Source organism: Bombina bombina, chromosome 3 (assembly GCF_027579735.1).
Source record: "Bombina bombina isolate aBomBom1 chromosome 3, aBomBom1.pri, whole genome shotgun sequence".
NCBI classification, from domain to species: Eukaryota; Metazoa; Chordata; class Amphibia; order Anura; family Bombinatoridae; genus Bombina; species Bombina bombina.
In genome coordinates, this window is record NC_069501.1 from 103,588,063 (window position 1) to 103,603,825 (window position 15,763).

Here is a 15,763-nt window from a genome sequence, read left to right on the forward strand (position 1 = left end):
ACATAGATTTTGGAACAGCTGCAAAATAATGCGTATATTATGTTTTCTGTAGTGCAGCTGATATAATTTTTCGTTTTGTGAGTATGACCGAACCGATCCTGTATCATGTCCGTCTTGCGTATGTGTTTACATATTGAGCAAGTGCCGCACGGAAATGACCCTGCCCGGATGGCAGTTCTGGTTTTTGCCAATTGATAGTGGCTGCGGGATACCATATTTTTGATATTCTGAGTTCTTCTGTATCCTATCTGGACTCTGTCTCCCACAATTGGCTTTAGATCTTGGTCTAAGGTTAGTAAGTGCCAGTGTTTGTTCAATATGTGGTTAACTATATGGATCTGTGGGTTGTATGTTAAAATCAATCTGACTTGTTCATCCTGTTTTTTTATTTTTTTGCGCAGTAAGTCAGTGCGATTAGTTTGGATTGCCCTGTTTTTGGCTCTTTTAATGTTTCTTTTACTGTAACCTCTGTCCAGTAATCGTTTTTCAAGTAGTTCTGCTTGTTCGTTAAAGAGTTGTCGATTACTACAGTTTCTCCTTATCCTTAGGAATTCGCCAACTGGCAATGATTTGGTTGTTCCGGGGGCGTGGGAACTATTATTGTGTAGAATACTGTTAGTCACCGTTTCTTTTCTGTAGAGGTTGGTTTGTATTCGTCCTTCTTGATCTTTAAATATGTTAAGATCTAAAAAATTTATCTCTGATTGACTCATTGTGTAGGTCAATTTTATGTTTAAGTCGTTCTGATTGAGATTTAGAAGGAAAGTTTCTAGTTCTTCCCTGCTCCCCTCCCACATAAACAGGATGTCGTCTATGTAGCGGATCCAAAAAGGTATTTTATCCGTAGATGCTGAATGGATATCATTGAATACCACATGTTTTTCCCAGAATCCTAAGAACAGGTTGGCGTAGGTAGGGGCACAGGCCGTGCCCATCGCCGTACCCTGGACTTGGAGGTAAAATCGATTGGCAAAAGTAAAAAAATTGTATCTCAGGACAAATTCCAATAATTTAAGGATGAACATATCATGATCTTCCTCTTCCGAGGAACCTTGGTTGAGAAAAAATTGTACTGCCTTCAATCCCTTGTCATGTTCTATGGAGGTATATAGGGACTCTACGTCCGCCGTTACAAGCCAAGTTTCTTTTCTGGTGTTGATATTTTCGAGCCTTTGCAGTACCTCCATGGTGTCTTTGACATAAGAGGGCAGTGTCTCCACAAATTCCCTTAGTCTGTGGTCCACATACTGGCTGGCTTTTTCTGATAGGCACTCGTTGCCAGAAACGATGGGCCTTCCGGGAGGATTTGTGATGTTTTTGTGGACCTTGGGAATGAGGTAGAAGGTGGCAACTTTAGGATGCTTAACTGTGAGAAACTTAGTTTCGTCCGCCGTTATGATGTTGCCATCTTTGATGATATTATTGTAGAGTTTACTGTATGTCTTGCTTGGGTTTGTTGAACAATTTTTGATAACATTGTCGATTTTTCAATTGCTTTTCAACTTGTTTTAAGTACATCGATAACGGCCATAGGACGATATTTCCACCTTTATCCGCCTCTCTTATTATTATGTCCTCCCAGGACCTGATCTCTTTTAAAGCCAATTTTTCAGTTCTTGTGAGATTCTGTTGTGAATATTGCGTTTTTAATTGTGAGATTTCCTCACATACCACTTGATTGAATATTTCCAACTGTGTAGATAGATTATATTTAGGTACAAATGTAGACCTGGTTTTCAATTGGCGTCTCCAGGATTTGGATTGAGGTTCACTATCTTGTAGTAGGCTTTCAAAGTCTTGTAAACTCCTCCTGTCATCTTCTGATAGGGTGGGATCAGATTTTTTGGCAAAAAAATTCTTTAAATTTAATTTTCGTAGGTACAGCTGTATGTCTTTAATCACTTCAAATTTGTTGAGTTGTCCTGTAGGACAGAAAGATAGACCTTTTGATAATACTGAGATATGCTCTGGAGATAACTTATATTCAGATAGGTTAATAACCTTTAATGATTTAGTCTCATCTGGGAGAAAGGACTCGGAGCTCTCTGATGTTGCCTGCCCCCCCCGTTGCGGAGCTCTGTAGTGGCCTCTGGACCTGGTGGGTTTTTTGTTTGTACTTTTGACCTCTTCTGGAGGTTCTGCCTCTTCTGACGTGCCTTGATCTAAAAAATTCTTCCTCTTATTTCTAGCTGGTAAGGAAAAGACAGAGGTGGATGTACTTGGGGTACTACCCGAGGGTTCATTATTCATGTTATCCTCACCGTCCGTATCAGAGACATCACTCTGGATTATATTTTGATGATTACTTCTAGAATTGTTTTTATAGAAGTTCCTTCTTCTCCATTTGTAGATCTTCTTCTCTTTATAATCATTAATATCTCTGTATAGTTTTCCCTGCTTCATATCCCTTAATTCTTTAATATACTGGTCTAATTCTTTCTGATAGTTTTTATACATTTTTTCAAAATCTGATTGTGATTCATATTTTTTGAGCTGTGCATATTGTTCCTGAATGGACAATTCAAGTTTGTCAAATTTCTCTTTATCATGTCGTATCAGTATGTTCATGAGTTTGAACGAACATTCTGATAGAGCTATTTCCCATTCATCTGTCAGTATGGGATTTTAGAACTCAAAGGCCGGGAACAGTTGTATCCTTAATCCTCTAGGGATTAATTTTTGTTGGATGTATTTATCGAAAAATTGTTGATCCCACCATACTTTTTCTTGTTTGTACATATTTTTATGTACTTCCTTTAATAGATTTTCCAGTGACACGGTAGGAGTATATTCATCATTTGCATTAGTTTTGAACATGTTGTCCAAATCGGTCGCTCTTCTAGAGTGTCTTTCAGATCTATCTTTGCCAAAAAGATCAGCCATGATGTAGCCAAAACAACCTACGGTATATTTAGCTAAAATTACAATAAATTAGTAATTACTTATAGATTTATAGTTTGAAATATTACTAGGTTTATTAAATATAGATGTGTGCTCTGTCGTCTGGAAGACTGTGAAACCACAGTATCTGAGACTATATATTACTAGAAAAAGAGAAGACGACGGCACTACTGGTGCTGTGTTCCTAATAATATTAGTATCTCGTATGTATTAACTGTATTAATAGAGACAATCTAGATATATTCAGGAACTTAGGTGCTGTACACTTAAAGAGAACAACCAGAAAAAACCAATTGCTGTAAGCAATTGAAAGGAATGTACTTACATAGCACTCAACAGCACATGTTTTGAACTAGCTAGGTACCATAGGTGAGTGAGCCCGTGAAAGGCAGGTTTAAAACTTAACTTTTATTAACTCGATTAAAAAATGTGTGACCCAGAACGAAGGTGATTTCAGGGGGGTGAAAAAATATTCCTCCCAAATCCCAATGTGTTTAATATTAATGCCCCTGTATGGTCTCCTGGGGTAATGCCCTTGATAAAAAGGGGAGTAGTACAAATGTACCTCTAGATTAGGTTGGTTAAGGTGAGGGTCAATATTACAGTAAGAACAACCCTGCTGTTACTCTCTCTGTCTGAGTCAGGGGATCTCCACAGTAAAGTCACACCTTCCAGAATAAATTATAAGGTACAGTTGTCTGTAGGAGATGTGAGCTTACCACAAATTAAGTAATGTTAAATTTGCTATCGGGTACCGGAATAGATAGGGTACTCCTATTATTTATTAGTCAGTGATTACTAGTGGAATGAAGGGGTTCAAACGGAACTCCATGAAGAACTTTAAGAACCAAGTTTAAGCTCCACGGGGGAGCAACAGTTTTAAACACAGGCTTAATCCTAACCAAAGCCTGACAAAATACCTGGACATCTGGAACTTCTGCCAGACGCTTGTGCAAAAGAATAGACAGAGCAGAGATCTGTCCTTTTAAAGAACTAGCTGATAAGCCTTTGTCCAAACCCTCTTGGAGAAAGGACAATATCCTAGGAATCCTAACCTTACTTCATGAGTAACTCTTGGATTCACACCAATAAAGATATTTACGCCATATCTTATGGTAGATTTTCCTGGTGACAGGCTTCCGAGCCTGTATTAAAGGTATCAATGACTGACTCGGAGAAGCCACGCCTTGATAGAATCAAGCGTTCAATCTCCATGCAGTCAGTCTCAGAGAAATTAGATTTGGATGATTGAAAGGACCTTGTATTAGAAGGTCCTGCCTCAGAGGCAGAGTCCATGGTGGAAGAGATGACATGTCCACTAGGTCTGCATACCAGGTCCTGCGTGGCCACGCAGGCGCTATCAGAATCACAGATGCTCTCTCCTGTTTGATTTTGGCAATCAGTCGAGGGAGCAGAGGAAACGGTGGAAACACATAGGCCAGGTTGAAGAGCAAAGGAGCTGCTAGAGCATCTATCAGCGTTGCTCCCGGGTCCCTGGACCTGGATCCGTAACAAGGAAGCTTGGCGTTCTGGCGAGACGCCATGAGATCCAGTTCTGGTTTGCCCCAACGATGGACCAGTTGAGCAAACACCTCCGGATGGAGTTCCCACTCCCCCGGATGAAAAGTCTGACGACTTAGAAAATCCGCCTCCCAGTTCTCTACGCCTGGGATGTGGATCGCTGACAGGTGGCAAGAGTGAGACTCTGCCCAGCGAATTGTCTTGGAGACTTCTAACATCGCTAGGGAACTCCTGGTTCCCCCTTGATGGTTGATGTAAGCCACAGTCGTGATGTTGTCCGACTGAAATCTGATGAACCTCAGTGTTGCTAACTGAGGCCAAGCTAGAAGAGCCTTGAATATTGCTCTTAACTCCAGAAAATTTATTGGGAGGAGTTTCTCATCCTGAGTCCACGATCCCTGAGCCTTCAGGGAGTTCCAGACTGCGCCCCAACCTAGAAGGCTGGCATCTGTTGTTACAATCGTCCAATCTGGCCTGCGAAAGGTCATACCCTTGGACAGATGGACCCGAGAAAGCCACCAGAGAAGAGAATCTCTGGTCTCTTGATCCAGATTTAGTAGAGGGGACAAATCTGAGTAATCCCCATTCCACTGACTTAGCATGCATAATTGCAGCGGTCTGAGATGCAGGCGCGCAAATGGCACTATGTCCATTGCCGCTACCATTAAGCCGATTACTTCCATGCACTGAGCCACTGACGGGCGTGGAATGGAATGAAGGACACGGCAAGCATTTAGAAGTTTTGATAACCTGGACTCCGTCAGGTAAATTTTCATCTCTACAGAATCTATAAGAGTCCCTAGGAAGGAGACTCTTGTGAGTGGTGATAGAGAACTCTTTTCCACGTTCACTTTCCACCCATGCGACCTCAGAAATGCCAGAACTATCTCTGTATGAGACTTGGCAATTTGAAAGCTTGACGCCTGTATCAGGATGTCGTCTAGACTTGCACATTCGCGCCAAAAAATTAATGCGCCAAGAATGACGCAATAAATAACAGCATTTTGCGCCCTTGCAAGCCTAAATTTGCCGGCAAATTTTAAAGAAACAAGTCAGATTGGGAAAAAGACTAAACCCCAGGTAAGAAAATATAAAAAAAAAAAACTTCCTAAAACATGATTCCCATACTGAAACTCCTAGATTGCAAAGGGAAATACACATAGACCTGATTCATGGCAAATATAAGTAAATACAAATATTTAGAACTTTATATAAATACATAAAGCGCCAACCATAGCTGAGAGTGTCTTAAAATAATGATACATATTTACCAAAAGACACCCATCCACATATAGCAGATAGCCAAACCAGTACTGAAAACTATCAGCAGAGGTAATGGTATAAGAGTATATCGTCAATCTGAAAAGGGAGGTAGGAGATGAATCCCTACGACCGATAACAGAGAACCCTTGAAAATATTTCCTGCGAGGGAAACCATAAAAAAATCAATAGGCGATACTCTCTTCACATCCCTCTGACAAACACTGTACTCTTAGAGGAATTGGGCTTCAGAATCATAGAAGAAAACAAAAAAATCAAGCACAAACTTACTTCACCATTTCCATAGGAGGCAAAGTTTGTAAAACTGAGTTGTGGGTGTGGTGAGGGGTGTATTTATAGGCATTTTGAGGTTTGGGAAACTTTGCCCCTCCTGGTAGGAATGTATATCCCATACGTCACTAGCTCATGGACTCTTGCTAATTACATGAAAGAAATACTCTTTACCTCTGTGATTACCTTGTATCTAAGCCTCTTCTGACAGCTCCCTGATCACGACTTTGTATTTATTATCTATTGACTTTCATTTTAGCCAATTAGTGCAGTGTCTGCTACAAACCACGGGCGTTAGCACAATGTTATCTATATGGCCCACATAAACTAGTACTATCTTGTTGTGAAAAGCAAATAAAAAAGCATGTGATAAGAGGCTGTGTTTAGTTGCTTAGAAACAGGCAGACATTTAGAGGTGTAAATGTAATAAAGTATATTAATATAACAATGTTGGTTGTGCAAAGCTGGGGAATGGGTAGTAAAAGGCATTATCTATCTTTTTAAACAATTCTGGTGTAGACTGTCCCTTTAATTTGTTTTAAATATCACTGGCTAATATGTTATTCTATAGCAAAATAACAGAAATGTTTTGTAATTACAAGGTGTTTCCTGCCCCTTTAATTTTCACTTTAAATATGGCACTTTTATTCCGCAGAATTCAAATGTTATATTAACAAATAAAAATAAAAAAAATGGTCTCTTTACTTTGGTTGATTTGAAATAAACAGATGATCCCTTAATGGTCCCCAGGAGGTCAGAAGGTCGCCTTTCCTTCTCTTGCTTTGTTATCACACTCCAGAGCAGTGACATGGTGTTAAAGATCCGTGGCAGTTCCTCCAGTAGGGCATTTCTTGCATTCTTCAGGCTGGCAGGATCAAACGATGAGGACTAAAACACAAAGGGGAAAAACTATCTTAGACATCTTTTTCCAGTTACATATGTCCCTGTCAGCTAGTGAGCTGCAAAAAACTAGGTTTCATCATTTTCTCATGTCTAAAGCTGAGACTTCTGCTGTTAAAAAATAAAGTAGAGACTTCTGCTGTTAAAAAATAAAGTAGAGGCTTCTGCTGTTAAAAAATAAAGTAGAGACTTTCCTTTTTGAAAGCCATTTAAAGGACATGAAACCCAGCATTTTTATTTCATGATTCAGATAGAGAATACAATTTAAACAACTTTCCAATTTACTTCAATTTTCTAATTTGCTTCATTCCCTTGATATTTTGTTGTTGTTGTTGAAGAAGAAGAAGCAATGCACTACTTGGAGCAAGCTAAATGCATTAGGTGAGCCAATAACAAGTCACGTGTGTGTAGCCACCAATCAGCAGCTCCTGAGTCTACCTATGTAGTTTAAAATCACATGCTCAATCTGAATCATGAAAGTAAAAATGTGCGTTTTATGTCCCTTTAAAGCTTTGCGGAACCTTCTCCTGAGATAGGTTAGTTTTAAAGGGACACTGTACTAAAAATTCTATCATATATATTTCAGTATTGAATATACATAAAAGCAGTATTTAAACATGCTAACACTTTTTTTTTGTGCCTTAAAAAATTGCAAAGTAAAACCTGTTTAAATTTAGATGAAAAATTACACTGTAAATTATTTTAGAAGAGGTTTTAAAGTTTTGAAGTGCAGTGGCATGCCTGAGCCTGCTAAACTACTTCTTTAGCCTCTTCGCCACCTAAGAGATGGTGAGAAAAATCACCCTAACACTCTCTTGTTTGGAGTGATTGACATGCCCTGCTCTTGAACAAGTAAATCTGTTTCAAAACTTTTTCCCCTTATATATAGAGAGGTTATTCTGAAATTTAGATTCTAGGCACCTACCTCTAATATTATATAAGCACAAATGGTCTCATATCTTTGGAAAGATTTTGAGTACAATATATATACATATTATATACATATATACATACACACACACACACACATACATACATACGAGATATTGCAGGTTCGGTTCCAAACCACTGCAATAAAGCGAGTCACACTCATTTTTTGGTTTCCCAGTGCTTATAAAATGTATGTTTACATTATAATGTGAATGCATGTGTATTTATATGTTTAAATGTGTATATATGATGGGAAATTGGCACTAACAGTAAAAAACAAACCGCAATATTTGCAACGCGCAATAAAAAATATAAATTATGCTTACCTGATAATTTCATTTCCATTGTGGGGAGGAGAGTCCACGGCTTCATTCATTACTTGTGGGAATTAAGAACCTGGCCACCAGGAGAAGGCAAAGACACCCCAGCCAAAGGCTTAAATACCTCCCCCACTTCCCTCATCCCCCAGTCATTCTGCAGAGGGAACAAGGAACAGTAGGAGAAATATCAGGGTATAAACGGTGCCAGAAGAATAATATTAATTTTAGGTCTGCCCACCGGAGCAAACACCAAAGCTCTAGAGAACACTGAATGAAAAAACGGGAGGGCCAATAAGGCGGACCCATAATCTGAGGTCACCACAGCCTGTAAAACCTTTCTCCCAAAAACTACTTCCACTGAAGCAAAAACGTCAAATTTGTTCAAATTTGTAAAATTTTGTAAAGGTATGTAAGGAAGACCAGGTAGCTGCCTTACAAATCTGCTCCATAGAGGCCTCATTCTTGAAGGCCCAAGAAGATGCCACAGCTCTAGTTGAATGAGCCGTGATCCTCTGAGGAGGCTTATGTCCCGCTGTCTGTGGATGAAGGAAAACCCAGGCTCCAACTATAAGGAGGCAGGTAAATACATGTACTAACAGAAAATAATTTTAAAACAATTTATTACATCCAGAATGGTGTATACAGTACATCCAGAATAATGTATACAGTACAATAAATTACACAGTACAATAAATTATTTTCTGTTAGTACATGTATTTACCTGCCTCCTTATAGTTGGCGCCTGGGTTTTCCTTCATCCATTGCCAATTTAGGTGCCTGCTAGACGCACCTCCCCTGGGCTATAGGTACATAGTAGGCGCTTATAAACAACCCCTTTCTTGATTATGTCCCGCTGTCTCATAGGCCAAGCGAATCATGCTCCACAACCAAAAAGACAAAGAAGTTGAAGAGGCCTTCTGCCCATTGCAATTCCCTGAATATACCACAAAAAAGAGATGTAGACTGTCTGAAATCCTTCGTAGCCTGAAGAAAACTGAAAAACTTCAAAGCACAAACCACATCCAAATTATGAAGTAAATGCTCCTTAGGAGAAGAAGGGTTAGGACACAAAGGAGGAACAACTATTTCCGGATTGATGCTACGGGTAGACACAACCTTGGGAAGAAATCCCAAACCAGTGCGAATAACAGCCTTATCAGCATGAAAAACCAGATAAGGAGGCTCATATTGCAAGGCCGCCAATTCAGATACTCTGCGTGCCGATGGAATAGCCAACAAAAACAGAACCTTCCAAGAAAGTAACTTAATGTCAAGAGAGTGCATAGGTTCAAAAGGAACCCTCTGCAACACCTTCAAAACCAAGTTCAAGCTCCAAGGAGGAGCGGACTGTTTAAAAACAGGCCTGATTCTGGACAGAGCCAGAACAAAAGACTGGATCAGGAAGCTCAGTGAGCCTCTTGTGCAACAGAACAGATAATGCCGAAATCTGTCCCTTCAAGGAACTGGCGGCAAGCCCCTTCTCCAGTTAATCCTGGAGAATAGACAGAATCCTGGATACCTTAACCTTGTGCCAAGGATAGACATATTTCTCACACCAGGACAAGTAAGTCCTCCACACCTTATGATAGATGCGACGAGTGACCGGCTTCCACATCTTATGATAGATGCGACGAGTGACCGGCTTCAACACCTTATGATAGATGCGACGAGTGACCGGTTTCCTGGCCTGAACAAGAGTATAAATCACTCTCTCAGAGACTCCTCTCTTAGCTAAGACTAAGCGTTCAATCTCCACGCAGTCAGCCTCAGAGAATCTAGATTTTGATGTTGAAAGGGACCCTGTACCAACAGATAGATCCCTGCGACAGGGTAACCTCCATGGAGGAGAAGATAAATATCCCTTCTAAGTCCGCAAACCACATCCTCCGCGGCCACAATGGAGCAATCAGAATAGCCCAAGCTTGCTCCTGCTTAAAGAGACAGTAAACACCAGAATTTTTTTTGTTGTTGTCTAAAAAGGTAGATAATCCCTTTGTTACCCATTCCCCAATTTTGCATAACCAACAGTTATAATAATATACTTTTTACCTCTGTGATTACCTTGTATCTATGGCTCTGCAAACTGCCCCCTTATTTCAGGTCTTTTGACAGACTTGCATTTTTAGCCAATCAGTGCTTGCTCCTAGGAGCTTCACGTGCCTAAGATCAATGTTATCTATATGAAACACATGAACTAACGCCCTCTAGTGGTGAAAAACTGTAAAAATGCTTTCAGATTAGAGGTGGCCTTCAAGGTCTAAGAAATTAGCATATATACCTCCTAGATTTAGCTTTCAACTAAGAATACCAAGAGAACATAGCAAAATTGGTAAGAAAAGTAAATTGGAAAGTTGTTTAAAATTACATGCCCTATTTAAATCATGAAAGTTTTTTTTTTACTTGACTGTCCCTTTAATGCGAGCCACTAATCGAGGTAGAAGTGGCAACGGTGGAAAAATGTAAACTAGGTTGAACCCCCAAGGAACCGCTAAGGCGTCTGTCAGCTCTGCCTAGGGATCCCTGGATTGCGACCTGTATCCGAGTAGCTTGCAATTGAGTCTGGACGCCATGAGATCTATCTCCAGCATCCCCCAGAGAAACCATTCCCCCGGATGGAAGGATTGCCTGCTTAGAAAATCCGCTTCCCAGTTGTCCACACCCAGAATGTGTATTGCTGAGAGCGAGCAGCTGTGGGACTCTGCTCATTCCAATATCTGAGAAAACTCCTTCATTGCTAGGGAGCTCCTCGTCCCCCTGATGTTTGATGTAAGCCACCGAGGTAATGTTGTCTGTCTGGAACCTGATGAAGTTGAATGACCCCAGGAGAGGCCACGCCTTCAGAGCATTGTAGATCGCTCAAAGTTCCAGAATGTTGATCGGAAGTAGAGACTCTTGTCGAGACCACCTTCCCTGTGCCATCCTGACACCCCAAACAGCACCCCACCCTGCTAGACTCACGTCCGTGGTCAGAATCTCCCAGGACGATCTCAGGAAGGATGTCTCCTGGGACAGTTGTTGCGGACGTATCCACCAAGAAAGGGAATCCCTCGTCCGAACATCCAGATAAATCTGTTAAGATAGACCTGAATGATCTCCGTTCCACTGACTCAACATGCACAGCTGAAGAGGTCTGAGATGGAACCTGGCGAATGGAATGAAATCGATGCTGGAAACCATGAGCCCGATCACCTCCATACTCTAAGCCACCGAGGGACTGGAGGAGGACTGAAGGGCAAGACAGGAGGACGCAATCTTCCTGCGTCACTGATCTGTGAGAAATATCTTCATTGATATAGAATATATTATCGTTCCCTGGAACTCCACCCTGTTGCTGGGAATCAGGGAGATCTTTCCTGAATTTATCTTCCAACCGTGAGATTGGAGTAACGAAAAAAGGGCCCTGAAATTATCCTCTGCAAGACTGAACGACGGCGCCTGGACTAGGATGTTGTCCAGATAGGGCGCCCCAGCAATGCCTCTGGATCTGGCCATGGCAAGTAGCGCACCCAGAACCTTCATAAAGACTCTCAGGGCCATCGCCAGACCAAAGGGAAGGGCCACAAACTGGAAATGTTGGTCCAGAAACGCAAATCTCAGGAACCTGAAGTGATCCCTGTGGGTCAGCACACGAAGGTAGGCAATCCTTCAGGTCTATTGTCGTCATGAACTGACCTTCTTGAACTAGGGGCAGAATCAATCTGATCTTTTCCATTTTGAATGATAGAACAGCCAGAAATTTGTTTAATCCTTTTAGGTCTAGAATCGTGCAAATATGCCCTCCTTCTTTGGGAACACAAAAAGGTTTGAATAGTACCCTAGACCCCTTTCTGCTGGGGGTACTGGTACAATAATTCTGAGAGAAGAGAGATCCCTCACACAGTCTAGAAAGGCTTCTCTCTTTTCTGGCATGGAAGACAGATTTGACAGGAGGAATTTGCCAGTGTATCCCTTGTATCCCAAGGGTCCTCAACATCATGCAACCAGGCCTCTGAGAATAGAGATAATTTGCCCCCTACTTGGTCCAGAGACTGGTCGGGGGCCACCCCTTCATGCCAATGGGCTTCTTGTTCTGCTTGGACTTATTCCAAGACTGAGCTGGTTTCCAAGTACCCTTGGACTGGTCCACTTTTGCGGCAGGCTGCTGGCGTCGGGCCTTGTCCGCACGAAAGGGACAAAAAGAAGATCCCTTAGGCTTAACCTTTTTATCCTTTGGTAGGAAAGTGCCCTTGCCTCCCGTACCCGTGGATATGATCGAGTCCAATCCTGGACCCAACAGGATCTTTCCCTGAAAGGTAAAAGATATAAGTCTGGACTTAGAGGTCATGTCCGCAGACCACTATTTTAGTCACAGAGCCCTGCGGGCTAATACGGAAAAACCTGACACCTTTGCGTTCAGGCGAATAATTTGCATATTGGCATCACAAATAAAAGAATTAGCGACCCTCAAGGCCTTAATTCTCTCCTGTATCTCGTCGAGGGGAGTCTCCCTCTCGACCATGTCAGACAGAGACTCGCTCCAATATGTTGCAGCTCCGGCAACTGCAGCTACCGCCGCTGCCGGCTGATAAACAAACCCCGTATGTTGGAACATCTTTCTTAACATGTTCTCCAACTTTTTATTCATGGGTTCTTTAAACGACAAACTATCCTCAAGAGGAATAGTCGCCCGCTTCGCGAGCGTAGAGATAGCACCATCCATCTTAGGGACTCGAGCTGAGAGTCCGGGACAGGAACAGCTTCTTGAAGAAGAAGGGGAAAAGGAAGAACCTAATCTCTCCCATTCATTCTTAATAATGTTAGCCATCTTAACAGGAACAGGGAAGGTCTGAGGCACCACCCTGTCCTCATACACTTTATCAAGCTTACTTGTTTCAGCAAAAAGCACAAATTCTCCATCCTAAACCTAAAGTCAGGCTCCTCTGCAGGGCGAGATTTAGATGACATGGACTCTGACCCAGAAGGAACGTCCTCCGAAGATTCTGAGTCATCCTTGTCAGCGGATAATCTTTCCGAGATATCCATTGGAGTATAGGACCCCTGGGCCGGATTGCCATATTTTACCTTACGCTTGAGCTTGGCAGAACGTGGTAAGGCACTTATCTCCTTAGAGACCACCGTTTGCAGTTTATCCGCAAAATCTGACGGCCAACAGATCTCTCACATAGGAGAAAGACATGCCCTGGGGCACTGCATGTGTACTCAGAGATGTATGTAGGGAACACACCTCACGGGACGGGGAGCCCTCAGAGGTGGACGGCTCAGTAGTACTAGACATTCGTTTCTTTCTAGATGTCGTGACTTTATCAAGGCATGTGGAACATAGTTGCGCAGGCGGATCTACCAGAACCTTCTTGCAATAAACAGGTACTAGACTTAGTTAAAGAGGAAGTACCCTCTAATGCGTCCTCCATAGCTTGCGGCTTTAGTACGGACTATGTTTCTGGGTCATGCCCCTTCATCAGATACCTACACCTTATGAAGGGGCGTGACCCAGAAACGCGTAGTGAGTATATTGTTTGAGTTGTCTGGCCAGACCAGTAGGTTGCATCTTGCTGTTAACTTTTACTCGATTTATTATTTTAATCAATATATTTTTATTTGTGTATGTATGTTCTTATTGATATCATTGTGAACAATTTCTATTGTACTTTATTGTTTGTAGACATCGATGTATTAAGATACAATTATTTAGCAACACATCTAAAGTGTATAAGCAATTACCATCTAGCTCAATTAAAGCTGGAATTGTCTATTCTGTATAGAGGTTGCAACAATGTTTGCATATGTTGTATATATTTGAGAATTTAAAACTGTGGTTTTTATACTTGAAATAAATATCAATATTATTACCAAATAGTGGTTTCCACATTTTTTTAGCGCTGTTACTATTTGTAATTCATTTTTTTTCCTTTTTCTATAACAGCTGCTTATATTTTTAGTGGCGCTCTCCACTTCTTTCACATCATACTTATTTTTATGACACTTTTAATGATAAGGCTTAACCTCACTTTCTTGTAATTATAAATTCTACATCTCTGGTGTAAGATACAGGGCCGGCTTAATGATGGGACCAAGTGGGTCCACCGGACCCAGGCGGCACTTAAGAGGGAGCGGCACTTCAGTGCAAGTGTCACTGTCAGATCGGGTCATACCACTCCTACTGTCCTGTGCTAGCTCTGTCTCTCCTCCTGCCCTTGCAGCAACAGGTTGCCCTATCAACATGACTGCATCGGTAGGGAGAATGGAGCGTCACTTCAGTAACTGAGAGTCAGATTCAGTCCCATCCCACCACCACGCTCCTTTCTTACAATCTCTGCCTCCCTTTCCCCGTAAACTTAGAGAAGTCTATGACTGCGTTGCAGCAGTAAGATGGTCATTTTATTTCTAATTCTAATTACTGGTCAGCAGTGTCACTGTCTTAAAAATTGGGCAATAATGCATGCTACCGTGCAAGTAAATCATGCTATCCCGCAGTGCGATGTCACACACTACTCACCCCTGACCACCAATAACGTGCAGCCTCCTCCCCTCTAGCCTCCCTCTTTCCCACACGTGGATCCTTCTGCAAAGAGGAAGGGGCTAGCTTGGATAGATAACTAATGGTGGCAGGCATGGAGAAGCAGGCTGCATCTTTGTAGAAAAAATTCAGATAATTTTTTAGTGGTGCACTGCTTCCTTTTTTTACAGGGGCTGACTGGGCTAAGGGCAGGGGCATAGTGTTTACAACATGTCCGTTAGTAGTGGCCATTCAGAGCACTGCATATATAGAGCAAGGAGGCTAACAGTCCTGGAAATAATACCGAGAGATGCAATTCATCTGTGCTCAGTGGTCTCTCGGTTTACACAGGGAGCCTGGCAGAGAGTTCCAGTCCTGTGAGTGTAAGCTATTTGTAGGGGAGGATGGCGGAGGGAGGGGTGTTTGTGTAAGGGTGACGTTCTAATGGAGAGCTATCTCATGTAGCGCTAAGCTTCTGCTACTGGACAATAATAATAACCGCCTCTCTCTGCTACAACTACACACACCTTCCTGTGCGATCATGTGGCAGATCTAGCTTTGCTGCCTGCGGAACGGTAGATAGAGGTGAGAGAAGTGTTAGCCTGCCTCTTGATCTGTGTGTCAGATTACATCCTTTGTTTCTGATTGAGAGCACAGACATTACCTTGACAGTGTCAGGACAGGAGGTCAGACCTAGGGTCAGCTTTACATTTGCAGGGTTGCCCATTGCATTGTTCTAGAGAGGGACTATGTTACTTTTATCTGACATTTTAAATAGTTGGCTTAACCAGTAAATATATGCATGTAACTTCAAACAGGCAAATTATTAAGTTAACAATTAACAAACATAAAGTGCTTAATCTACACTATTAAAATCTTACAATAAGTAAACACTTTTAAATGTGCCCAATTTTTCAGACCTCTTCTTAGAGCTTGTTTTTAACTATGCGATCCCCTCTCAGCTGCTTTGTGTTAGTGCAATATTCTATCCTCAGGAGGGAGCTGTGTCTCCCATATTGTAACCTGCAATTTCTTTCAATAAAGTCAGTTATTTTAATATATATATATATATATATATATATATATATATATATATATATATATATATATATATATATATATATATATATATATATATATATAT

General features: G+C 41.5%; 1 protein-coding gene across 1 annotated transcript in view; it reads right to left on the bottom strand.

Moving 5' to 3' along the window:
- DOP1B (DOP1 leucine zipper like protein B) overlaps positions 1-15,763 on the bottom strand; it is a 593,629-nt gene that overhangs the window by 224,867 nt on the left and 352,999 nt on the right. The window contains exon 21 of the mRNA XM_053705165.1: positions 6,679-6,861. Coding sequence (XP_053561140.1) covers positions 6,679-6,861 — 183 coding nt within the window. The remainder of the gene's footprint in view (positions 1-6,678; positions 6,862-15,763) is intronic.